This window comes from Diceros bicornis, chromosome 9 (genome assembly GCF_020826845.1).
Source record: "Diceros bicornis minor isolate mBicDic1 chromosome 9, mDicBic1.mat.cur, whole genome shotgun sequence".
NCBI classification, from domain to species: domain Eukaryota; kingdom Metazoa; phylum Chordata; class Mammalia; order Perissodactyla; family Rhinocerotidae; genus Diceros; species Diceros bicornis.
In genome coordinates this window covers 56,610,747-56,638,193 of record NC_080748.1, presented here as the reverse complement: position 1 = coordinate 56,638,193, position 27,447 = coordinate 56,610,747, and the positions used below count along the sequence as shown (strand labels likewise).

The following is a 27,447-nucleotide window of genomic DNA, read 5'->3' as shown; positions in this document are numbered from 1 at the left end:
TAGATATCTCTGAAATATCCATGTGAAGATATATAAGAGGAAGTGGGATGCTGGATCACCAGAAGTGATCATAGTCTGACCTCAGGAAAAGAATTTGAGAGTCATCAGCACTTGGATTACTCATGAAGTCGTGGAAGTAGATGATATCTATTTTCCATGTTGAGTGAAGAGAGAAGTTCCAGGACAGGATCCTGAGAAACAACAACATCAGTGATTCTCAAACTTTTGTCTACATCTGGAGCACTTATTAAAAGAGGAGATTTTCTGTTCATCCAAAGATTTAGATTTAGTCAGTCTGGAAAGAGGTTCAATAATTTGCATATAAAACAGATGCAGAGTGATTCAAATTCAGAACCTACACTTTGAGAAACATTGATTTACACACGATACGTAAGAGAGAGAAAAAAAAGGAAAAGAAAAAAAATACACACAACATTGGTAAGAATACTGGCCAAAGAGGTAAGACATAAACTAGGACACCAGTGCTTATTTTTGCCACTTTTGCCACCACTTTCCCACTTTTTATAGCATTCATTAAATCCTCACAACCCTATAAATTACTGTTTTAATTCCCATTTTACATATATGGAAACTGAAGCACAGAGAGATTGAATAACTTATCCAAGGCCACACAAACGGCAGGGAGTCTGACTCCAGATTTGATTTTCCTAACTACTTTGCCCACCTACCTTATAGCATGTCCTGAAAGTCAAGGAAAGAGCAGTTTAAGAAGGGTTAACAGTGTTATGCTGCAGAAGTGAAGTTTTAAAAAGTATCTGGCAACAATGAATTCATCAATGTTCTTGGCAGAAGCAGTTTTAGAACCACAGTGGGTTGATAAATTTATAAATGAAGAGGAAGTGAAAATAGCTGAAGACAAAATGAGCGTAGGTAAGTCTTTCAAGATGTTTGGTTATGAAAAGAAACAAAGGAAATGGAATTGAGTGAAGGTGTTCGAGTTTGGGAGTGAATATAGAAAAACTTACGTGTTTTAATACTGATAAGGAGACAATTGAGAGGAAGGAAACCATGAAGATACTCAGAGAGATAAAAATAGTATCTAGAGGTCAGGTGCAGGAATTGGCCTTAAGTAGGAGGAGTAGTGCCTCTTCACTCTGCCAGGAGAGGGGAAAGAAAACAATTAATTCAGATCCTAGTAAATTTGTAGGTTGTGCATCCAAAAGAATTATTTATATTAATAATAATTATATGTTTTAGGTTGGAGAGGGAGTGATGAATCTTAGGGTCAAGATTTTGAAACAAAGGGAAAATATGAAATAGTCATTGTGGAGAATGAAAGAGGGCTGATCAAGAAAGATTTATCAGACATCCTTAAAGAATCGGTTGAATTTGCAGATTATGTGTTAACAGTGCAATGTGAGTCATATGAACATGGATAAGATAATCATTTGGATTGGATTCAGTTTGAAATTTTGCCAGATAGTTCATTGAAAGAAAGGTGAAAGAAAAGAGTTGAGCATATGATGGCTAAAGAGAAGACAATGAAACCTAATTGGTTTGGAAAGGAAGATGGAAGAGGATTTGGAGAGAGAAAGTTGAGGGGGTTAGAAGGACTAGAAATCTAAGAATAGATATAGTAGGAGTTTACTGAGGCAGAACAACTGGGCAGCCTGTTTTGTTTTGATTTCAGAGATAGAACAATTCTGAGTAATGTCACAGGTCTATGACTTTTGGTACGAGTGGCTGAAATGAAGTTGAAGTTAAGATTCTTGAGGTTGAAGAAATGAAGGAACTGAAAAGCTGGAGTTTTGAATGAGTTGTCCACTACTGTTAAAGAATTCAAAGCTAAACATTCTCATTCATTTCAACTTTAAGGGATTTAGTTTCTAATCTCCTTACCTCCCTAATCATTCTTTTAGTTTCCTATGAACATGCTTAAATTTGTATAATTTCTTTGGAAAATCTTGTTAGCAGAACTGAATGCAGTATTTCAAGAATGTTCTGAGTGGCCCAGGATTAGAGCAGTTACAGAACACCATTCCAAAACTGTCTCTTTGAGATATTGATTCATGTTCCAGGAAAAGGGATTTTCTTCTATCAGCCATTCACAGATACTGTGAGCCAAATATTGTGGAGGATAGAAAAGTGCTATGTGATCTATTCTTTTATTATTAAATGTAATAATATGTATTTGAGATGAAATGGTGGAGTGGAAAACATGTTGTACTGGGAAGCTGGAAACCTGGGTTTTCCTGCTATTAACACCTTTGTATTTTTGAACCTTAAATTGCATTTTTCTCATTTGTAACTTTTTAGTAGGTGAAGGTCGCTAGATCATTTCTGAATCAATCTCATCAAAATAGAAAGGGTGAGGAGAAGGAAGGGGGCTTGTGAGTGGTGTGGGTGTGCTTCTCTTGACTATAAGCACAGGGGAAATTGGAAGTGAATGAGCAGTTGGAGAACTTAGCCTGAACCTTGCAAGATAATGATTAATTTGGTAATGTTGTAGGAATACAAAAGTATCAGAAGTAATGTGACAAGTTTCATGGACCTATAGCCCATTTTTGTCTTTATATTTCGCCATAATTTTTTCAGATCTGTTGGTTATTTTTATTAAGAAAAATTATTACAGGTACAATTGCAGTTCTCTGTAAACCCTTCCCTGGACCCATTCTAACCTCTTCCCTAGAGGTACCCACTGTCCTGAATGGAATGGTTCTCATTCTCAGATATGTTTTTATACTTTACTGAATACAGATTTACCTTAAGCAAGATTTAGAATTGTTTTGTATGTTTTTCAGAAGTTTATAAAAATGGTATCATATATACATATCATTTTGCCAGTATTTTGCTCAACCTTGCTTTTGAGGTTTTAGCCATGTAGCTGTAATTCATTCATTTTAATTGCCTTAAAGTACTCCAATGTATTACTGTTCCATAATTTGTTCATTCTCCTATTGATGGGCATTTAGTTTTTTGCTAGTTGTTGTTTCCAGTTTTTTTCACTATTTAAACTATACTGAAATAAACATCTCTGTTTATGTCTCCTCTTGTAAATGAGCAAGAGTTTCTATGAGATATACATATATCTAGAAGTAGAATTGCTGGATTGTAGGGCATACATGTCTTCAGCTGTATTAAATACTGCCAAAATTTACACTCCCATCAGCAGTGTATCAGAGTGCTAGGTACTTCATGTTCTCATCAGCAGTTGGTTCTTACCAACACAGTTTGATGACTGTGATATGATTATTTTGTTGTTGTTTTAATTTGCATTTCCTTGATTCCCAATCTAGTTGAATAACTTTTCAAATGCTTGGTGGATTTTCAGATTTCTTCAGTGAATTGTCCCTTTATTCACTTTTCTTTTATGTTGTTTCTCTCCTTTCTGTTGATTTGTTTTTTATATATTATGGATTCATGTCCCATTAGGTTATGTAAATTACAAATTCCCTTCTCCCAGGTGAAGGTTTACCTTTGCGCTTTCTGTATAGTGTCTTTTTTTTAGAGAATTTTAAAATTTTAAATGTACTCAAAAGGTATTATCTTTTGTTTCTTCTAAATTTTTTGATGTTTTGTGTGTTACATTTGGGTCCTTAACACACCTAGAATTTATTTTTGTAAATGGTGTGATGTAGGTAATTGAGTTTTTTCTTTTTCTCCTGTATGATGAAATGAATAGTCATCTCAGCACCATTTATGGAATATTCTATCACTACATTAATTAAGAATGTTTCTTATGATTTCGTGATTCTTACTGGTCTTTCTCTTAAAGGTTTATGAAAATTACTCATTTGAAGAACTGCGTTTTGCATCACCAACTCCTAAGAGGTAAAGATCATTTTCTCAAAGCATAGTGGAAACATGTATTTTCAACTGCTTGCGTCTAAAATCATCCTGCATTCCAACTTTATTTTCCATAAATAAATATTTTATAGTACTTTTTAATTTCAGTAGAGATTTGCCACAGATTTTATAATGTGTAGATTTGCAGATGTATTTATATTCAACTGTAATACTGCCACTATGTTACAGAATACTAAGGTACTAGAGAAAGAATATCTAGTATCTAAAAATATATAAATTGGCATCTTTAGGCTTCATTAGTTTGGTTTTTTTGTTTTGTTTTTGTGATTTTTTTTCAATTATTCCTTTTCTCCTTCCCTTAATGAATTGCGGAGAGATTTCAGTGTTATGTGGTATTGTATTTTCGGTCGTGAGGTCTAAATTTTTCAGCTGCTAAATAATTCTGTTAACTCCAGATTTAAGTGAATTTTTTGACTTAGCATTTTATTTGCTTGTTAGGAAAAGTATTTTTTAAAATAAATGCTTGGAAAAAATGATTAGATGGATTGTACTTTGCAGAGCTCACCTTCATAGAATTTAGAAAAAACTCCAAAGTGAGTGTGAAAAAGCATAATTACTTATACATTTCAATGTGTCACATATTACATAACTTATTAACACATTACTTTGACTTTATTCTGACATGTATACAAAGTAGAGTTTTAATGCACAGTCTAGAAAGTTTGTTTTGTTGGGTGCTGGGATGAGTGGGAAATAAGAGTTTTTCTTTTTTATTTTTTTTAATTTTTTTGTTTATTGCAGTAACATTGGTTTACAACATTGTAGAAATTTCAGGTGTACATCACTACACCGCCACTTCTGCACAGATTATATCATGTTCACCACGAAAACACCAACTACAACCCATCACCACACACATGTACCGAACCATCCCCTTCACCCCCCTCCCTCCCCCCCCTCCCCACCGGCAACCACCAATCCAATCTCTGTCCCTATGTGTTTGTTTATTGTTGTTATTATCTACTACTTAATGAAGGAAATCATATGGTATTTGACCTTCTCCCTCTGGCTTATTTCACTTTGCATTATACCCTCAATGTCCATCCATGTTGTCACAAATGGCTGGATTTCATCGTTTCTTATGGCTGAGTAGTATTCCATTGTGTATATATACCACAGCTTCTTTATCCATTTGTCCCTTGATGGGCACTTAGGTTGCTTCCAAGTCAAGACTTGGAAGAGTTTTTCTTTGAATATATTGAAATTGAGATGCCAAGATGCCTCTTAGTTATCTAAGTGTGGCTATTTCCAAGCAACTATAAATAATAAGTTTGAAATTCAGGGGAGAAATAAATTTTGGGGTCATCTATGTAGAGATGGTATTTAAAACTAAGAAATAGATGAAGGATCAACTAGAGAAATGGTATTGAAAGAAAAAAGAACACCTAAACCCAAATCCTGGGGCATTCTATAAGTTAAAGGATGGTCAGAAGAGGGAGAGCCAACCAAACACTGAGAAAGAGTGACCAGTGAGGTAAGAGAAAAACCAGGGGAATGTTGCAGAAGCAAAAAGAAGATATTTCAAGAAAGTAGGAGTTATCAGTTATCAAATGCTGCTAAGAAATTGCTACAGACGAAGAAACGACCATTGAATTTGGAAACATGGTAAAAGTCATTGGTGACTTTGACATAAGCAATTGCAATGAAGCGTTGGGAACAAAAGCATAGTTAGGATAAGTTGTGGAAGAGAATTGGAAGTGAGGAAATGGAGAGAGTGATTGTAGAACATTCTTTAGATAAGTTTTGGTATAAATGGGAGAAGAGATATGAGACCTTATTAGAGAGGGGTGTAATATCAAGGGGGGAGGTGCTTGTTAAGATGGGGGATTCTGAAGTTTGTATAGAAATGGAATAGAAATAGAAATGATCCAGTAAAGTGGGAGAAATTGATGGTGAATGAGAGAGAGCAAGATAATTGCAGCGTGGAAGTGTTGAGGGAATGAAATTCACAGCACAAGTGGAGGGGCTGGCTTTGGATAAGACCCAGGATACTTCTTCCATTGTAACAGGAGATAAAGCAAGAGAAAGTATTTTATTAATCTGATTGCAGCTTTGTTTATTAATCTGATTGCTTCTGTTTTCTCACTGAAGAAAATGATGAGGTCATGATCAGCTGAGAGTGAGGAAAAGGGGTGAGGTTTGAGGTGAGGAAGAAATAAGGAAATTCAGTCATTTTGAAGAGTAGGCAGAGCGGTAGGATTGCCATTCATTGTAATAATACAATCAGAAATTAAGTGTTTTCTGATCTATCTTAATGATGTTATCAGCTGTTTAGCCCAAAGTAAATTTTCCAATATCCATCTTATTTCTTTTCAGACCCAGTGAGAATATGCTCATCCGTGTCAACAACGATGGCACTTACTGTGCGAATTGGACTCCGGGGGCTATTGGACTCTACACTATTCATGTTACCATTGATGGCATTGAAATAGGTATTTTTTTGTTAAGTTATGAGTTAGGGCAAAGAACTAGAATCAAAGTCATCTTTAATTTGTGCCTTCATAAGATCTTAAAATTTTGCGATAATTTATGTTGTCATTAGAGCCCTCGTGACTCCTTTTCTCCATTCTATAATGTGACTGACCAGGTGTGATCTCCTCCTTGCTGCTGTATAACCCTGTGCTTACCTAGTCTCCCCCTCATGGTGTATCTGTCTTCCTTTCCTGGCTGTGAGCAGAGACCATCTCATTTATCTTTGGATCTCCCAGTCTAGCTCAATGCCTGGAATATAGTGGCTGCTCAATAAATACTGTTGAATGAATGAATTTTCTTGATCCACCACTAACTTAGAAAAGTATATTGCTTTTCCTTTAGGCGTTAATCTTTTTCTTTATTTTTAAACTATCCATATAATAGGACAACAGTAGAACAAGAAGGCCCTAATAATTGTTTATCAATGTGAATTCCTTATAACACTTTCTTTCCTCATGCTCCTCAAGAAGTAGGGTTCCAGGCCGGCCCCGTGGCTTAGCAGTTAAGTGCGTGCGCTCCGCTGCTGGCGACTGGGGTTCGGATCCCAGGCGTGCACTGATGCACCGCTTCTCCGGCCATGCTGAGGCCACGTCCCACATGCAGCAACTAGAAAGATGTGCAGCTATGACATACAACTATCTACTGGGGCTTTGGGGGAGAAAATAAATAAATAAAATTATAAAAAAAAAAAAAGAAGAAGAAGGGTTCCTATGATAAGATAAATTTAGAAAACCTGGTACGTTTGGCCCTTAGCATCCACAGATGATTGAATCCACAGATGCAGAACCTGCAGATACAGAGAGCCGACTGAGGAACTTGAGCATCCGAGGATTTTGTTATTCTTGAGTGGTCCTAGAACCAATCCCCCGCAGATACCAAGGGATGATGGTATATTGTAGTCTCATCTTAGACATCCATACAGTTCACATTAACATGTTAGGGATTCTACGAAGTCCTGAAATGTCTTGTCTAACTTTGTTTAATCCTTAATCTTGAGACCCTTATATTTGGGGAACAGGAAGCAAGGTAGAGATAAAAGTAATACTGGTTAACATTCCACCAAAATGCTCTTAGGGAAACTCTTGTTTAATTAGTTTTTGCAATGAAGGTAAAGAAGTACTTTACATTGATGTAACTGTATAAAGTATACATTAATCTAACTGTATAGCATCAGATATATCAGATTTATCTATGCCATTCCAGAGACCTTATCCTCAGCCTTTGCTGCACTCTCCTATATTTCAGTATATCCATAAAGCCTTTAGTTCAGCAAACTTTTATTGGTTCTGAGCAAAACATTTGTTTTAGGTAAGACAATTCCTGTCAAGTGTTAACAATTTACTGATGATTACAAGATAAAACAGGATAAAAAGATAAAATTTTAATGGTAAAAGATAAAAATTTTAAAATATTTTAAATCATTTCATTCTCACAACAGCTCAGTGAGGTAGACTTTTCATTCCTTTCTTTTTTTCCTGAGGAAGATTCGCCTTGAGCTAATATCTGGTGCCAATCTTCCTCTTTTTTGCTTGAGGAAGATTAGCCCTGAGCTAACGTCTGTGCCAGTCCTCCTCCACTTCACATGTGGGTACCTGCCACAGCATGGCCGACGAGCGGTACATGTCCACGCCTGGTATCCGAACCCGTGAACCCGGGCCGCCAAAGTGGACGGAGCATGCTGAACTCAACCACTATGCCATGGGGCCAGCCCCTTCATTCCCATTTTATAGAGGAAAAAATTGAGGCACAGAGAGTCAGACAATTTGCAGCAGATGTGGGAACATCAATGGCAGTCTAACATGAGCACCCCAGCTTTTAACCACCATGCTGTCCTGCCTGTTAGTCACAGAGATGATGGATATAGATGATAAGTGGTGCTCTGATCCAATGTTGGGAGAGAATGTTTAATCACACTAGGGTTTCCTTTTTTATTATTTTGATTTTTTCAGTGTCATTTCATATGTTCCAGTTAAAGAATCAGAGCTCCTCCTCTTTCACTTTTGGAATCTCAGAGCCATTTTTCAAATATTTTTCTTTTTTAGCTATTAAATATCAATTACGTAAAATAACAGAATTCAGATGTTTGTTTTCATAGTTTAAAATAGCCTGTGAATGTTTATAAGGTTAGGCTTAAGATCTTCCCTCCCTTCTATTCTCAAGTGTTACGGTTCTCTTCCTTTTCTTATAGATGCTGGCCTAGAAGTAAAAGTAAAAGACCCACCAAAGGGGATGATACCACCAGGAACTCAGCTGGTCAAACCAAAGACTGAACCTCAACCAAATAAGGTTAGGGTAGAATGAAATTAGAACCTGAAATGGTCAGGATTTAATTGTCTTCATTGATGCTTCAAGGTGGCCATCAAATACTTGATTTCAGTGTTTGAATTCTAAATATCCCTAAATAAATTTGGAGAGTAGTTCATAGTAATTCTAATAATGTCTAGATTGTAGAACCTGTACTTTTTGGCTTTGTATAATGCTTTAGTAATTTATAGGCCTTGTGTGCTTTCTTTTACTGCAAGTTTACAATTTAAAAAAAGTCTGCTGAAATTAAGTTTATAAAGTTTGCAAGGTTAAAAGAAAAATTAGTTTCCCAACATCTATAAAGATTATGTATAGGAATTTTAGTACACTATTTATTAAAAAAGGAGACATTGCTAATGGGATTTATATCATACCTGTGTAAAAGGCAATAAATGGCTCTTTTCTCCTTTTTCTCATATGTCTTCAAAATTTAGACAGGAAATTATAAGTGTATATTAATAATTTTGTAATTTTTTTCAGTAATGTACATTTTAATACTAATAAAATTCTATTGTTGTTATAAATAAACCGCTATTATTTGCAAAGGGGAACCAGCTACAAGTAATTTTGGAAACTTTTTCAAAACTATAATACTTTCAAATCTCTTTAGTTTTGCCTCTGACTACTTCTCAGATCTCTGTTGCAGTGAGATTTTCCCTGTCTCACTGTCCATCTTTGCCTTTCTCAGGTTCGAAAATTTGTGGCCAAGGATAGTGCGGGGCTCCGTATCCGTAGCCACCCTTCCCTTCAGAGTGAGCAGATAGGCGTAGTGACAGTCAACGGAACTATCACTTTTATTGATGAGGTAATTTATGAAGAAACACTTGGTCATAAATTTTGGGCATAAAGTTTTTGTATTGTTTGCACAAAAATAAAGTTACACATTTTCTGTTAGAATACGTCTGAAGCAATTTGGGAAGTGTTTGGAAAATTGTTTTGCAGATGTGTTCATTGAGTTTCAAACATTTCATTTATTTTTCTTTATCAATAAAAAAGTAACTAAAATAATATTTTTAACATAAAGAGAACTCAGTTAACATAGTAGTCAGTACTATGTCACAAGTACTCCCTGAAAATGATACAGTTTTTCTTGAATTTTTTAAGTGTTTGTTTTTAAATGTGTTTATTGTATTGCTTTGACTTTGGACAATACATTTTTCTAGTAATACAACCAAGTAACTTCTGATTATTAAAAATCTAAATTGAGAGGAGGGAAGACTTATGTTCTTTTGGGAAACATCTGATTTTGTGTTTAAACTATTTACCTTCAAGTGTGATTTCTTTGTGCTTTAACTCCTAAGTGACATTGTTTTACAGTCTTACCGTGTAAATTATCGTATTGCTTGGCATTCCTTGCTGCTTTTTTCTTTAAAGGTTCTCTCCTACTTACCTTCTGCAAAACGTAGGTGTTTATAATCTCCATGTCCACCATTATTTGCCTGCTTTGTAGCCTTTCAGCCCTTTCTAGCCTGAGAGGAGTTACAGGAAGGCATGACTCGTTTTTGTTGCTTATTTCCTACAGATCCACAATGATGATGGTGTATGGCTGAGACTGAATGATGAGACGATAAAGAAGTATGTTCCTAACATGAATGGTTACACTGAAGCCTGGTGCCTCTCCTTTAATCAGCATCTTGGCAAGAGTCTTCTGGTCCCTGTTGACGTAAGTAAAAGGTGGTTTTAAAAAGCATTATAGGTACACTCTGTCCTCATTACAGGGCTTTCTTTAATTAAGGCTTTTCAGTTCTGAGGTAAACCACAACTAAATAACTTTTATAAGTGCTTGAATTCTTAAGAGCTTCTGTCTAATGAAAGTGGAGTTTGGCAAGGCTAAGGACCTTAATAGTTAATATGATCCATCACAGGCAGGAAGTGGTAAATTAAAACTAGACTACTGAGTTCCTTTCAAAGATATAGGGAATGAGAGTAGTTGCATGTTTTTTTTCCTTTCTTCACACTACTGTTTGGAATGTATTCCAAACTAAACTTTATGAATTCAGTATTATTATACATTCAAAAACATGTATAACATACTTGTTTTTTATGTTGGCATTTTGTAATTAGTTCTCTGCGTTTTGTCTAAATTTGAATCTTTTCTTTTTTGCCTTATAATACTATTGTGTTAAAATAAGATGGATTTTTAGACTTGTGGTGCTATAGTGTTCTAGTTGAAGCTAAATTCTAGGGTCTGAGAGAATTCATTGAACCTCTTTGACAAACGTAGTAGAATATTTAGAGCCAGTGTTCACAAGATTGCGATATCACTAAATATGATGGTAACCCACAGCTCTTTTCATAATTTAAACAGAAGAGTATGATTTTTCTTCCTTTTCATCACTGTCAACTGTATGTACTCTGTATGACACTGCTAATAAATAGCACTGATAAAATTTTACTTTAAAAAAACCTTGGTATCTTAAGCAGTTGAATTTCTTAAAAATCAGTGTATAAAGTTAGTTTATTATGTCAAACCATTCAATATATTGTTTGTTTTTCTCCTTGATAGTTCAGAGTAAGATTCTCCAAAGGAGCAGTTATATAAGATGATTATTTGGGCAAGAAAATAATGGAACTTCTATTTATATTTATTGATCTCATTCTTTTTTACATTCTCTTATATATGTTTAAAATAGTACAGTGGGGAGAGGTATACCTGTATATATTTTTACTAACAGATGCGTTAGTAAAGAAAGTTTGGAGAGTCTCGGCCTACTGCTTTACTGAGGTTAAGCTAAACAATGGCAAATCTATAGTTAAAATATAAAATTTTGAATAAATAAACCAGATCTTCTTAAATTTTCCTCAGATTTGTATCTGTGGTTAAAAATGAAAAGGATTTTGACCCTCTGGAAAAGAGAGACTACTCTGGAAGAGAAAAAATAATTCTTTATCATCTGTGGCTAAAAAACTGGCTTTAAATGAGATAACTATAAAAGCCAATGTTTAATTTTGTTTAGTTTTTTAAAAATTTTGACCAATTTAGACTTTTGTGTATTTTAAGTCCCTAATAAGGCATTATTAGATTATATTATCTTTACTACATCCCCCACTCCAAAATTTTCTTCCTAATGCCTTTGTTTGCTCATTTGAGGAGATGCTTTTGGAAGAGGAAAGTATTCACACAGATAAACAAGAGAATAAGCAAAGGTAGAAAGGAAAAAGCAACAAGTGCCGTGTTGAAGTTCTAAATCCCATGGTTTCATTTTGAAACATTGGTGTTCTGTTACTTGATCCAAGACACAGTTTGTAGTCAACAGTCTTCTTGAGGTCAGAGAGAGAAGGGCAATAACAAAGGTAAGAGAGAACGCTAAACGGAGTGAGCCATACAAATACTTGTTGATGGTTTTTCACTTGAATGTGGATAAGGAGGTTGTCACTGACTTATTTGAAAAATCTAGATGCAGACTATTGGAGATAGAAAGTAAAATGAAGTGGCTTTTGGTATTTTCTAGCCTTTCTTTATATTGAAGAATGACATGATTTCTATTTTAATGTAAATAACTCAGAATGTCTGGTATCATTAAGAAGGCTGTGGTTTTCTGGTTCTTTTACTTTAAAGATAGAAGTGACTTGAAATCCCTATAAATTAAAGAAAGATGCCCGTAGAAAGGGGGGAAATTAAAGATATAGATAAGAAATCAGAAGACTGAAAAAAGAGGGGAAGATGGAAGTAAGGGCACATTTGGAGAGTTGTTTCTGTGAAGGAGGAGAGGATATGAATGGCAGTAGCTAAGTTTTTAGGCATGGAAGGAGGAAGGGAAGAGGTTGAAGGAGACCATGATTTCCAGAAAATAGAAGAGAGGAAAGCCGTCAGTTGAGATTGAAACAAATGATTTTATTTAGAGGGTTTAGAAATGCAGTAAAGATTTGGAATAATGTTTGAGAGAAATAGGAGAGGGATCTGATGAAAAACTGCTTGTTTTTGGATTATTGGGCCACTAAGGACCCTGTGAGACCACTGGATGGATCCATTCTGGATGCCCTCCCTCCTCCATTGTCCTAAGTGTCTAGAATTAAAGGAACCAAGAAAGCAGATTATGGCATTGGCTGGAATTTTCTGGGCTGCTATGACAGAAAAATAGGGACAAAAAGGAATTTCAGATGCTAATTAAAGAGGAATTGAGATCACCAACTGTGGGATCGGCCTAAGTTAGCAATGTGAAAGGACAAGTGGAGGCTCCAAGAGACTTGGAGGTCTTAATGGAATCCTGGATCAATATAATGAGTGTGCTGTAGTTAAAGAGTGGAAAGGATATAGGCGGTTTGTGTGGTCAAGGAGAATATTCGAATTTGCCTTCATAGTTAGGGCATTGTATTGAATGAGATGGCCCATTAATGTGGCCATGAGAGGGTAGCTGAAGTATAGTAGAAGTGAAAGTCATTAGAACTGCATAAGTCTAAGGACTAAAAGACTAGGCAGTTGGATGATCATCCACATCAACACGAAGATAACACAGATGATGACAGCACTGTGACCCACAAGGTTAAAGATGAAAGTGAGTTTGTTTACTCTTGGAGGAAGGGTCCCATTAGATAGAATATAAAGTTATGGGATGAATGAAAATGTTTGATGTTGGATCAGGGAGAAGCATAGAGCAGTTTTAGTATAGAAATAAGAGAACAGGTAGATGACATAGGGTTTCTATTTTATGTGGTGGCCAAAGATGACAGAGGGGATACAGTGTGGCAGAATTAACTGGCCTAGGGTTCCAAACAGATCTGGTATAAAGTTGCTTCAGTGCATAGGCAAGAATAAGCTAGTTTTCCAGGGTTTTGTCTGCAGGCACTGGGGTGGGCCCCTTATACGGTCAATAAGTTTTTAATGAGTGCCTTACTCTGCAGGGCTAAATGTGATAGCGCGTGGAGAGAATAACAATCCCATCTCATTCCCTCAGAGAACTAATACAGCTGAATAAATGCACCCTGCTACTTCTTTCTTTTCGTGGTACTACATTTACTACTGGAAAAACACTTTCCACCTACTCTCGCTTTTTACTTCAGTCCATTTGTGAGTAAATCAGCTATAATTATGGCTGATAGTTGCAAAACACTACTTAGTAAAGAAAATGAAAGATGGGAGATTTGAAATAAAGTTAGAAATAATCAAGGACCAATGCCATTAACTTAAAAAGATGCAAAAGTACCGAAAAGTTGCCTTCAGCAATCTTTACCTCTACCTCTTCAACCTTTTCTAGTAAAAACAATTTTGCATTCACATCAATGTGTATACCTTATTTGAATCCTGACTCAAACTGTTGTGGAGGGAGGGGGCAGGGATTGGAAATTTGAACACTGACTAAATATTTGATGAACTATTAAAAAAAAGATTACCAAAAATGGTCATTTTAGAATAAGCTTTAAAGTGATTTTTGTTACACTATCTTGTTTATCTACTCATATTATAGACCTCCTACTTTCGTTGTAGATAAGTATTTTAGCTAAATTTTTGCCTGCCTAGCAATAGTTCTATTTAAACATCATTACTAAGAAATAATGGTGTTCTAATTTAATTCAAATGTGACTTTAACCCTGGTTTAGCACTTTAGTAATGCTCTAGTTTAGAGATGAAATAGCATTAGACATTCATATTATAACTGTATTTTTTTTAATGTTCTTAAATCAATGGGAAGAATATGAATAAATATGAAGAATGCAGATCCTTTTTTGTGAGGTGCTCATGGTCTATTAGAACATCTTGCCCTTTTTAGAACACACTGTTCAATTTTACATCTTAGTAAAATGTTGTTTGTATTGTTTCGTTTGGCTAGAATGCTTTTGCTTCCATTTTTCTTCTAACTTTTCTAATGTTTTCCTAGTTGACCAGGCTCAAAAATTTCTATTGACATTTTTTCCTCTCTACCTCCCAATAATGCTGTAGTTATTAATTTATTAATTGTTCATTCAACAAATATTTATTGAGTCCTTATTGTGTATCAAATACTAAGCGAAGCAGTAGGTGTTGGGTAGAAAGGCAGAGGGGAGGGATACAAAATCAATGAGATGGAGTGCAGTTCTTGCTCTTGAGGTACTCACTATATAATGTGATAGACATACCATATTCAAATAATTAAGTTGCATTGTGATAAATTATAGAATGGCTTCACTTAGAAGGTGACATTTGAAAAGATCTTGAAGAAAACTTGCCAGGAAAAAGCGAAGGAATTTCTAGACAGAGAATCAAATGTCCGAAGTTATAGAGACATGCTATGTTTGGGAACTGATAAATAGCTGATATGGTGAAGCACAGGATTGGGGATAGAAAGCCTATAAGTACTGGGAAAATTGTTTCCCTTTCCCTTTTCAGGTAGCACTTTGTCTGTAAAAGTAGAAAATGCTTACTTCTTTCTCCAACTACCTATGAGATTTAGGTTGTTTTTCGTGCCTTCAGCCCATTTGTATTTATATACCTCTAATTTCTGCTGTTAAGCTCCTTAAGGAAAAAGACTGATTCAGGAACCCTTCTTACTCGTAGTTGTTTCTTCCAAAGTGTTAAATATTATGTTTTGCTCAAGTAAGCTTTCAACATTTGTTGAATACTAAATTTAATTCTTGGCATTTGGTATGATCATGCTGCTTAAAATATTTCATAACACATATACGCTCCTTACTTTAATTCTCTCATTTAATTCTCAATATGACCCTGTGATGTTAAGTATTTTATCATTCTCGTTTTTCCAATGAGAAAAGATAGCTACTCTCCCAAGATCACAAGTAGAAAGTAGTGGAGCTGATTCTGGAACCCCAGTTGATGTGATTCCAAACCCATACTTTTATGTATAGTCTACCTCAATCTAGTGGAGAGATAAGGATAAATATAGTTATAAAAGGATAAAGTAAATATAGCTATAAAAATCATGACTTTGGCTAGAACTCCCAAATTAAGTAAATATGAATACTCATAACCTTAATGGTTGAATGAGGATGAATACCGTGATACGTGTTGAAGGGGACATGGGTCAGTCTGAGAAGGCATACTTGGGGAATATTGATTTTAAATTAAAATTCTAAAGATTTGGAAACTACAAAATGTAAGCTAGTAGAATGTTTCGTATATCAGGGAAAATGTAAGTAAAAAAGAGAGAGAGAATCAATTATGCACATGACTTGAGAGACATTTGACTGCCTAGAATAGAGCTTAAATTTTTTGGAAAGCAAGTTTAGCTCTAGGATAAGAGATATTACTGATATGAAACCTATAGGCCCAATTCCAGTATTGTGAAGGAGGTTGAATGATAGAGAAAGTGTATATCGAAGAAAGTAGAAGATAGCTCCTCAGAAATATTTTAAGCTATCTTTATAATGCCCTTATTACCTGAATTCTTGCAGAAGCGACTTGGGTTTCCGAACATCTCCATGCATTTATACAAACTACTTTCTACCTACTTAGGCTGATTGGTGTTCACATGTAGAAAGTAGGTTGATTTTTCTGAATTTTGGGGCCCCAAAGATTTGGAGGAGAGACGAAGAGAAAATATCGTTTGGTAGTCTCTCTTATAGCATTACCCAGGGTAATTGACAAAATTAGCAAATGTTTCGTGCATTTTATGTCCAATTTCATTTTTTCGGGATACCTAATGATGCGTGGTTGTCACAGCTTTAACATACGCCAAATTTCTTGGGTTTGTTTTGTTAATAGATTTGTATATATGTGTATGCATAACTTGGTTTTTTAATTGTAGTAAATACTAAATATTTACTTAATACACCATTAGTAAATGTGCTGTCCTTTAGATGGCTATCAAAAGCTTCATTTCATACTTTAGCTTGGTGTTTAAGTTTCCTAAACAGAATGAGATTGAGGCAGTTAAAATAACACTATAATTATTTGTATATATGCCGTGTTTAATTTTCCTGAGATATTTTATCTTTTTCACTTTAAAAATGGCAATTCTTAATTCTGTGCTTATCTAGCACAATGAAAAAATTATTATCATTATTTTTTTGCATGAGCATTTGGCATATTTGGTCACCTATTTTCACCATGAAAATTATTCACTTATTTGGTCTCTTCTATGCCTTGAAAGATGATCAGCTTAGAGTTGGAATTTGGTGCTCATTAATTTAGTTATGTTTTTAGTATGCTTTAATTTTCTAATTTTCTTGACAGAACTTTTTTACCTTAGTCTTTGAGAATAAAATGATTTAGATTATTGTAGATATGTGTGTGCATATTTGTGTATGCATATATATACACACACATATACATACACATACAGTGGTGCTCATATTAATTGGTGAAATTATACAGTATGAAGGCTAATTTATACATTTTAAGAGTAAGAAGCTGAGATTTTGGAAAGATATATTTCATATCTTTAGACTAAACTTTCCTAAATTTTCAGGAGAAAACGATGCAAGTATATTTTATTTTTAAACTCTAGCTTTCTATTTGATGCATTTTTTTGTGTGTGTGCGAGGAGACAAGCCCTGTGCTAACATCTACGAATCCTCCTCTTTTTCTGCTGAGGAAGACTAGCCCTGGGCTAACATCTGTCCCCGTCTTCCTCCAGTTTATATGGAACGCTGCCACAGCATGGCTTGCTAAGCAGTGCGTCGGTGCGCGCCTGGGATCTGAACCAGCAAACCCCGGGCTGCTGCAGCGGAGCACGCGCACTTAAGTGCTTGCGCCACTGGGCTGGCCCCTATTTGATGCATTTTTGATAGTTGATAAATGCAGTTCTATTAGGACACCACATTTTAGACCAAGTGTGAACTGAGAATTTTCTACAAATGCAGAACAAAACAAAAAAGTGTCAAATTTGAATTCACATATAATTAACATGTACAAAATTGATTTTATTGGCAGTTTATTACCATGGTTAGCAGTTACATCACCTTAAAGTATCATTATACATGTTAATGCATATACTCAGACTCAGAAAACACTGAAGTTTGCACTTTGAAAGAAAGTGAGAGAGAAGCTTTAAATATTGTCAGTCACCACATTGCTTCTTTATCACTAACTTCATCTGCATTGCTTTTCACAATGCATTTCACATTGTTTTTAATACTAGAAAAGTTTATGCTAAAAAATAGAAAATACTAAAAAAAATCTTGATATTGTTTTATGTCAAAAGGTCTGCACCACTATTCTCTCTGAAGGAGAAAAGCCATTGAGCAAATACTCCACAAATTCTTAGATACGTAGATGAACCAGTAAGGACATCTTTTTCCCCCAAAGACAGCATTTCAAAATGCTTTGCAGCATGTTTCTACTTCACCTAAAGAGAAAGGACCCTCTCCACTATCCATTTTTAAATGTAGAGGGGTGTTTGGTTTTAGGTTTTTGTTTTGTTTTACATTTATTTGTAGGCGTATTATTAGAAACTCATTTTTTCTGGCTTTTTATCTTACATTTCTGAATTAGTGTATGTGTATGTATATGGGTGTGTGTTTACGTCTGTCCTTACACATATATACAGGAGGAAAATACAGAACTAGAGAATATTAAATAAATTCTCATTGTCTAAAATGGCTTATAATTGGTTGGGAATTGTGTTGTTTCTTTGTGTTGAAGTCTTGGATGATGGCAACTTTTATTATCCTCTTCTTTTGGTCAAAATAAGTATCACAGTATTTAGTAAAATTGTGTAATTGCTAATTACTGGAAAGATTTTAACTTCAGATCAGATGAACATATTCAATAGCATTATATATCTATGTAAAATGTATATCGTTTAAATTTTCATTAAGACATTTTGTGAAAATATTGATTTTTCTGGGGCCATGCTGTTGTGAATTGATGGTTCTTGAACAAAATATTTTTGGACTTTAATGTAGCGATCCTGAATGCTCTGTGCATTTCCTAAACTTTGAGATGGAGAAAACTAGGCCTATCTTTTGATAAAAGATTCAGATTGAATGTTTTTCTATATGCTTTTCTTAACAAATTTGCTAACGGCTTTCAGTAACATTTCCAAATGATTTTTTCCCATTTATAAAAAAAGAGGAAAATTGAAAAATGTCTTAGATTTTTTTTTTTTACTTTTTGATTTATTTTCCTTTTGTACTTTAAAAAGTGATAAATAGTTCACATATACTACATGCCATTATTATTTATAATAATAATTGCACTATCTATACAATCTATATTATTCACATTTTCTTTATAAAACAGCAGACTGTTTTCTGTCATAAAACAAATCTGGCTTGTATTGGAACAGATACGTCGTCATTTAAAGGAGTTTTAAGGTTTCCTTCTTGCATTGACTGGCGTAAGCCATAAATCCATGTCTGGCTCTCAATTTTAGTAAATGGCATGACACACTATATCCATGAAGAGCTTTTGACAAAAACTTATCAGAATGTCTTTGGTGTGTGGTTTACTCAGGTGGCTTCAGTTTCCCATTAGTAAAACAATATGTCAGTGCTGGTGCTAGAGTACAGAACAATGTTGTTACTGTGAACGCATCTTCTGCAGATGATATCCTGTTCCCTTTCTTTGTTGATATTTTTCTTTCTTAAACTTTGTCGCTCAGAATATCTTTAATGCTAGCCAAGGAGTCAGGGATTTGGACGTATTTTCCTGGACTTCCAAAGCTTTTTTTCCCAAGGTGAGTTAACTGTAAGGAACAGTCATACATTATTCAGGTACTTCAGCATGTGTAACAAATTTTACATTATATCTTTTGAAGCTTTTGCTTAAGAGTAATAAAGTTTTTTTTTACCGAAAAAGGTTTATACAAAGTGCTGTCATTGAGTTTCTCCTGTAATCTTTTTCCTTCTACTTCTGCCAAAAAATGTATTATCACTTTAAGTTAAACTTTTGCGAACTTCAAATTTGCTGTGTTTAATTTTATGACTAGCTTCTCCAACAGTTACATCCAAGTCTCGAGTTTTGAGAACTTGTTTATTTAGGTGGGAGAGTCCTGGCTCTATGGCTCTTCTGTTTTTGCCTAGCCTTTCACAATGCCCTTTTTAATGTTCGTCTGAGACTGGAGTGGAAATGCAGAGAGAAAAAAAATACCGTTGCAATTTCATCAGTCTCTCATGCTGATGCCCAGGTCTTACATTTCTGTATTGAATAAAACATGTATTTTAGGATTGCTTGAGAATGACAGGGACAGTTCTATGATTTTATGTCTATCAGGTTTTTTTAATACTGAACAGTATATACTGTTCAGTGTAAAACATTGGATAGACTCTGTTTTACATTTATTTATACAGTTTCTTCAACTATTCAGTAATATATTAAATATTTTAGTAAAAGTTCTCATATGTTGCCTTTCAGTGAATAACTTGCCATTATTATTAGCTTTTGCCAAGACTTATCTCTCAATGTTACCCTGAATGATCAAATTTGGAAATACTGTTATAACTTAATTAAATGCTCTAGATGTATCATTAAATATCAGTGAAATTGTTTTTTCGCTAAATCTGTTATTTGCTTGTTATTTTTGATATCCTATCATGTAATTTTTAAAAAATCAGTTGTAAATAGGACTAACTTGCCTTTTCCAACTATGAAGTAGCATGATATATTTAATAAAGTTGATCATTCACAGCTAGAAATTTTTAAATGTTTACTGAAAACTTGTGAGTGTAGTAGCACAATTTAAGGTTTAGACCTTACTCTCTGTTTTTATTTTGACTGCTCTCTTTGTATTCATATAGTTTTGCACATATGTAAGTTTTTACAAATATACATACATGTGTATATAAAATGCATATTTTAAATTTATTTTAGATTGTGAATCTAGTTTAAATTTTTCAAGTATTTAAATTCTCATTTCCATTAAATTGCTGATATATAACTAAAGAATGTTGGATAAATATGGTATGATAATTACAGTAAATGTAAGTAAATATTGTCCATAGTACATATTTGTATAAGTAAAAAAATGATTATTCATCACCACAATGAAATTTACAAAATATTATGTAAAGGTTAATAATGGGTTTAAAATTTTCCCTAACCATATGTTGAATTAAAGTTGCACGTACACAGAATTCTTGAATCCACATTTTTTTAACCTCAGGCTTTTATTTTTTATTTCCTACTATATAATGGACATGTATACTTACTCTCAGTATGAGACTACTCATAGGGATAGAGCTATTCAGTAATATTTTATCTTGCATAATATGTTAATGTTTTTTCATTTTTATTCTATTTATATCATTACTAAATATTAATTTAATTTTAACCTAATGTTTGAATAAGTGTCCCATTATGATCATCTTTTACTATATTTGAACATAAAGCAGTTTGTAGAGTCTTTATTGCTGTATTTAAAAGTTGCAGTTTAAATCTGTTTTAAAGGAGTAGTAGTCACAATGGAAGAACCCCCACTGTGGAATTTTCATTTACATTTAGTTGGGAAGAAGAGCAAATATGGGAAGGTCATTATTTCTCTTTATTGCATTCACATAAGAAACAATTTCATCACAGCATTCAGATTCAACAGAAAATTTAGAGCATGTTCTTTTCTTTCATTTTAGAAGTGACTCTTTAATATCCAGATGCATTATATTTATGTAAAAACGTATCTTTAATGTTAATCTCTCCTCTCTACTAAAAATATAATCATCATTTTTTGTTAAGAACATTAATATATCACTGTTTATTAATGGCCTAGCAAAACTAGCAAGACATTTTTAATTTGTACTACATTAAGAAAGAGTAAGTTGTTAAAATCTTAGGAGCATTCTTATTTCATTCATAACTAATAAATATTAAGATGTAGCTATATTTTATGCACATTTTTTATCTCCGTAGATAAGTCTTCAGAGTCTTCCCACCTGTTTTCACTATATAGTAAATTATTATTGTAGACAAAAATGGAAGGAAATGAAGATATAGACTTTTTAACCCATACCAACATACAGTAATGAAGTAGTAATGATTCAAAATTATTCAGTTGTGGTTCACATAGTAAATTGTTTTTGTTTCTCCTATTGTTAAATATTTCATTAAAAGTTAAATCAAGTCCTGCTGTCTTTCTCAGATTGTGGTGGGCAAAGGCCAGAGATTCAGCTGCTCTATGTTTTCTTCTCTTCAACTTTGTTTTAAATATTACTCAGCATTAAAAAACTGAAAGATTCTTTAGTCGTGGTATTGACTAATACTTCAGTTATCTTTAGATATGTGTTCTCTTTCTTAATCAACAGTATTATAGATTGCTGTAAAAGCTATTAATAGGAGGATGTTGAAAGTGATAATAGATTGTATTTTGTTTATTTTTTTTTCCTATTCAAATTTTCAGGAACCTAAAACTAATACTGATGACTTTTTCAAAGACATAAACTCCTGCTGCCCACAGGAAGCAACAATGCAAGAACAAGATATGCCGTTCTTGCGAGGAGGGCCAGGCATGTACAAGGTAGTGAAGACAGGACCTTCCGGTCACAACATCAGAAGCTGCCCTAACCTTAGAGGTATCCCAATTGGAATGTTAGTTCTGGGAAACAAAGTCAAAGCAGTGGGAGAGGTATGGATTCTTGTAGCTTCATGACTTCTAGATACTCATTTTTAATATAATACAACCAGAGCATCTGTTTCTTCCAAAGGTTGCCATTTCCATCCCAGGTTTTTAAATGTTAATGTTCTTTATCTTCACTTGTATTGAAAATCCTAACATAATTTTTCTGTGCTTCTTTTCTAATAATTTTATTCTCATAATTATCCTTGTGAAAACAATATCTATATTAACAAAATGATTTGTATTGTATATATAAATGTTCGGTATTTGCATATATCTTTTCATTATTACAAATGTACTATACCGTCATGGAATAACAGCACTTTAAAATATTTGCTATGAATCAGTATGGAGATGTGTTATATGCCAAAGAGTTTCATTGCTTTGTTCCCATTCATGTGTCTCACTGAAGTCCTGAGCAAATAAAATTACTCTAGTCAGCTGTGACATTTGCCTCAGCTGATGAGCTTGAAGATGTAGTGTGTCATGCTATTTCTCAGTGTCAGGGTCATTTTCAAGTTGCATTGTAGGGACGACCAACCTAAATAATAGAGAGTATGCTGTGTTAAGACATTTTAGGTGCCAAAAAAAAAAAGAGCCACGTGTTTTTGAGTTAATATTTAAACTTATTTAGGGATTATCCTTGTACCTTAAAAATTGTTATTTTAACTGAAGTCATAAATAAGCAGTATTTTACAGAACTTTTTATTGATTTCTGTCTTACCTCAGGCTGTGGTCTTAATTTCAGAAACTAATTTCACGGTAGAAATTTATTGGAATGATTATACTATTCAAACACTTAAAACTTTGTGCTGGTTTTCAGCCTGAGCGCCCTGAAAGCATCAAGCCAATCAATCGTGCTTTTTGTTATGTACTAGGTAACCAATTCTGAAGGTACATGGGTGCAGCTGGATAAGAACAGCATGGTAGAGTTCTGTGAGAGTGATGAAGGAGAGGCATGGTCCTTAGCTAGAGACAGAGGCGGAAACCAGTACCTCCGGCATGAAGATGGCAAGTTGGCTTAAATTTGTGATTTATTCCGATTATCCTTTGAAATACAGAAGTTTACAGTGTATTGTATTTTGTTGTTGTTGTAAAGAACGTTTTCGTGTGTTTATTTTTTAAGTAAAAGCAAAACTAAGGGTTAAAAAACCTTGCATTTATAAAATTCATTCGTAAAATACATGGGTACTAAATGCACTTAAAAGAAGGGAATTAAAAGAAAATGTGAAACATATGAATCCATTCTTCTGTGCCAGTCCAGTGAACATTTTGCACTGTCTACCACTAAGTGGCAGTTCAGTTTTCAAACTACCAATCATAGTACTTCTTGCAGGCAATTTCATTCAGTTGATTTCTGTCTCAGGAAAGGAGCATTGATTGAATAAATGCATAGCATCCTGTGGGAGATTCGTATTTTGTTGCTAAAGTTTCAACTTTAAACTTTATTTGACCTTTTTAAACAATGATCCCATTTAATAAAAGATTTTCCTTTTTGTCCCCCTCTCTTCATTCTCCTGTTGTGAAAAACTTGTTCTTCAAAGTTCAGACCATGTCATCACTTGCGTGAAGCTTTAACTGGTCCAGACAGAGTCAGAAATTCCCTCTGCGTTCCTAAAGAACTGTACTCACCACTAGAACAAAACTGATATTATGTTGAAGTTAATTTTTATTTCTTCATACCCAGATTGTGAGTCCCTTATGGACAGGCACAGGGTTTTTATCTTTGTATTCCTGGTTCTGAAACAGTTTTGGCACATAGTAGCTGCTCACTAAATTTTGTATATACAAGTTGAGTCACAAAAATGTTAGGATATCAAAATAAATGGACAAGTAAAGCATAGACTTTTTTACCACATCACAAAATTAATAGAATGAGATCAGATAAATAAAAGAACGTGCTTCTTTATCCAAAAGAGAATAAATTTATAATACTCATTATCCAAGAGGTAATATGGCCATAAATATAAATAGATTCAAAAGAGTTTTGAAATTTGCATGAATGACAGAGTACATCTAGATGTATTAAGATTATACATTAAACATTCTCCCTTTTTTCCCTACAAGACTTTGAGGTAGGTTATATAATCTTCATTTTACAGGTAAGGAAACTGAAGCTCATAGAATTTAAAAAGCCCTGCCTATGGTTATACGGCTGGGCACGTGGTAGATGTAAGATCTGAGCCAGAATCTTCATATATCAAATGCTGTGCTCATTACACCTTACCATACTGCATCAATAATCTGGTGAACACAATTTGAGAACCTACTTCCTCCCTTGTCTTTACAGACAAACTTTTCTTAGTCAAAGATGGTGTCGTAAAATAATGTTCTGAGATGGTAGAACTATTTTTCCTTATGTTTTGACAAAGGAAAAGGCTTCATTGGATGTAAATCAGACATTTTACAAAAGAACCTCCCGTTTACAATATACTTACTACATATTACAATATATTTATATATTCATAAATTCTTAAACTTTTTATTGTATAAGAATATTCAGATATAAATGAGAATACCTAAAGTGAGATCAGCTTTACATAAGACGTAGTTAAATAATAAGAGAATGGTTTAGGTGACTATCAAAGGATCTTTCTAGCTTAATAATCATTTTTACTGCAATACAGCATAATGTGTAAGAATGGACTCTGGAGCTGGACTGCCAGGGTGCAAATGCCAACTCTACAACTTTCAGTTGTGTGACCTTGGCCAAATTACCTAATATCTCTATGCCTCAGTTTTCTCATTTACAAAATGAGGATACTTTATAAGTTCGATATGAAAGCTAAATGAAAAATAACATAAAGCCAGCAGATGGTAAGGTTAGCTGTTATTGTTAAAATGTAAAATGCCTTCTATACTAAGGAGCAAGTATTAACATGGGAAATTGAATTCTTATATACTTAGAAGGTAGAAGGTTCTTCTTAGAATACTTCTTACACTAAACGAGGATATTGATTCTGCTGAGATACATATTCAACCCTAAAAGAGGTTTGAGTTTAAATTTCTCTCTGTAATAACTTATAGATCCTTTACTCTTTTGATATATATATATATATTTGCTCATAATATGAGTCTTCATATTTTAACATAAAACCTGGGATGATAAGGAAAGAAGCAATAAGAAGTTAGTGCCTTAAAATCACTAAGATTAGTTGATGTATCCAAATAGTCTGCTCATTGTTATTAGTATATAAATGTATTTAATATAGAAATAAGAGAATTTGGCACTTTTGTAATTTATTTATGTAAATTACATTTATTTTTGTATTATAAATGTATTATAAATACTTACTTATATAAAGTAGTATAAGTAAAGCAAAAGCTTTCCTCTTTGTAAAAATTCTTTATAGGTCTTTGATATGTGTAGGCAAAGTTACTGCTATGGTAAAAACAGACTTCACACTTGGTGCTAGACCATCCTGAGTCTAGAGGGTGAGAGCAGTGCTATCTTCTCCGTTCAGGTTACTGTTCATGGGTATTTTCCAGAAGGGATATTCCTCTGCTAAAGTGTTTCTACTGAAGAGTATTGCCTAAGGGAAGTGCTAGGATTGGTTTCTTGAAAAAAGTCTAGAAATGCTGGTAAAGGGGTAGGTAGACCGGTACAGTACCTCTGGTACAGCGGAATTCTGATTTACAGGTAGGAAGAAAACCCTCCACCACACTCTTCTACTTCCATTTTTTGCTTAAAAGGGTATTGATTTTTTAAAAATGTATTTAAAACTTATTATTATTCATATTTTTTAATGGAATGAATACTTTTTTCTTCTTTGTACCTTTTATTTGACAGATTTTATTTTGCCTTTTTCTAGCTGGCATTAATGTGACTATTTAATTATGATATTAGTGTTTTTAGTATTATATCAGGCAGAATCTTACAGCCACTTGATTGTTAATAGGAGATTAACTTAGTTTACCAATTTATACACTGCATTCTTGCCATTTGTAAACTGGATAAAATATTTGCCATTTCTTTCTTAAAATAAGAGTTCTGATACATTTGTTGACCTCAGGATGTGTTAATAGCCCTGATTACTTGACCTGGTATATTATCCTTTCATTTCAGGAAAATATCCTTATAAAATAAGTAAAAATAAGTTAAAAGCTAAATTTTTCATAATTTTCTCATTCAGAACTTAAAATATTTTACAAGTGAAAATTCCTTTTGGAACCATATACTTTGGCATTTTGAAGACTTTTTTTTTCTGTTTGAGTACTAATACACAAAATATTTTGATTTCTGGTTTATAGGGTATCCATTTTTGTCTTGTAAAATGCCCTTGTATAAATTTGTTACAGATAAATGAGTTCTTGGTCCAGAAATATTAGTATACATTCAGTGATGTGTCCTGCCACAATAAAAGTAAATTGGCTGCATTAAGAGCATAACCCATTTCTAACTTTCACTGTGTATTTGATAAATGAAGACAAAATTTTGTCATATACTTTGTCGGTGTCAATAACCTAATTGGTAGAATTATTATCAAATCTAAATGTAAGCTTATTTTAAAATCTAGCTATCATAAAATCTTTCTTGCAATTTTCTCTCTTTATTCTATGACTAGGGAATAACACATAAGAAACTAATTTTATAGTTATGCCTTTTATTGTAGAACAAGTTCTTCTGGATCAAAATTCTCAAACTCCTCCTCCAAGCCCTTTCTCAGTACAAGCTTTTAATAAAGGGGCCACTTGCAGTGCCCAAGGATTTGATTATGGACTCGGAAATAATAAAGGTAGGTGTTTAAAAGTGGGTCTTTTACTTACCTAACTTAACTATTTTTTATTACCTTCCTTCCACCCATTTTTATTACTGTTCACCCACAAAACTTTATTCAGGTTCGTTCCTGGGAAGCTAATACTTAAAATGTTTATGAAGATGTTCTTTTTACAATATTGTTTTTACCAGTTTTAGCTTAAGTTTATAGTTCTTGCTTATTTGTTCCTATTTTAAAGACACTCCGTTTGAATTCACACCATCAAGATTCTGTATCACCGTATCTAGTAAGAGAACTGACTTGTATCATCCACTTATTATTAAGAGTAATGTTAATGAGTAAAAAAGAACTTTCCAAAATGATCCACTTAAAATCAAAATATTTTAAGTAATATCGCACATCACCTTTATTAAATATGTGTGGTTTTGAATGTCTAACCAAGTTAGTTAATTTAGAATTACATGAAATAATATTTTTGCTTTGGTATGTGTAATAAAACCAGAAAGTTGTAAAAAGAAAAACAAAAACCCTAAGCCACATGAATATAAAATGTATACAACTGTTTTGGGCTGCATTAATGGAAGAGACCAGCATCATGGACAGTCCAAACAATGATTATTTTGGAATAATTTATACCTGAATTTCATCCAAAATTGTATTTGTATGTAAATTTGGACACGTTCATGTTCTTTCCTATGTACCTG

General features: G+C 33.7%; 1 protein-coding gene across 13 annotated transcripts in view; it reads left to right on the top strand.

Annotated features, from left to right (window-relative positions):
• Window positions 1–27,447, top strand: part of MYCBP2 (MYC binding protein 2) — a 256,327-nt gene that overhangs the window by 161,500 nt on the left and 67,380 nt on the right. For 10 of the 13 annotated variants that reach the window (XM_058548329.1, XM_058548333.1, XM_058548331.1 and 7 more), the window contains 9 exons: window positions 3,737–3,792; window positions 6,145–6,260; window positions 8,489–8,586; window positions 9,293–9,409; window positions 10,127–10,267; window positions 19,083–19,157; window positions 21,810–22,034; window positions 22,904–23,036; window positions 26,639–26,761. In XM_058548329.1, the coding sequence (XP_058404312.1) occupies window positions 3,737–3,792; window positions 6,145–6,260; window positions 8,489–8,586; window positions 9,293–9,409; window positions 10,127–10,267; window positions 19,083–19,157; window positions 21,810–22,034; window positions 22,904–23,036; window positions 26,639–26,761 (1,084 nt within the window). The remainder of the gene's footprint in view (window positions 1–3,736; window positions 3,793–6,144; window positions 6,261–8,488; window positions 8,587–9,292; window positions 9,410–10,126; window positions 10,268–19,082; window positions 19,158–21,809; window positions 22,035–22,903; window positions 23,037–26,638; window positions 26,762–27,447) is intronic. The other 3 variants (XM_058548335.1, XM_058548327.1, XM_058548334.1) reach the window with 2 other exon arrangements.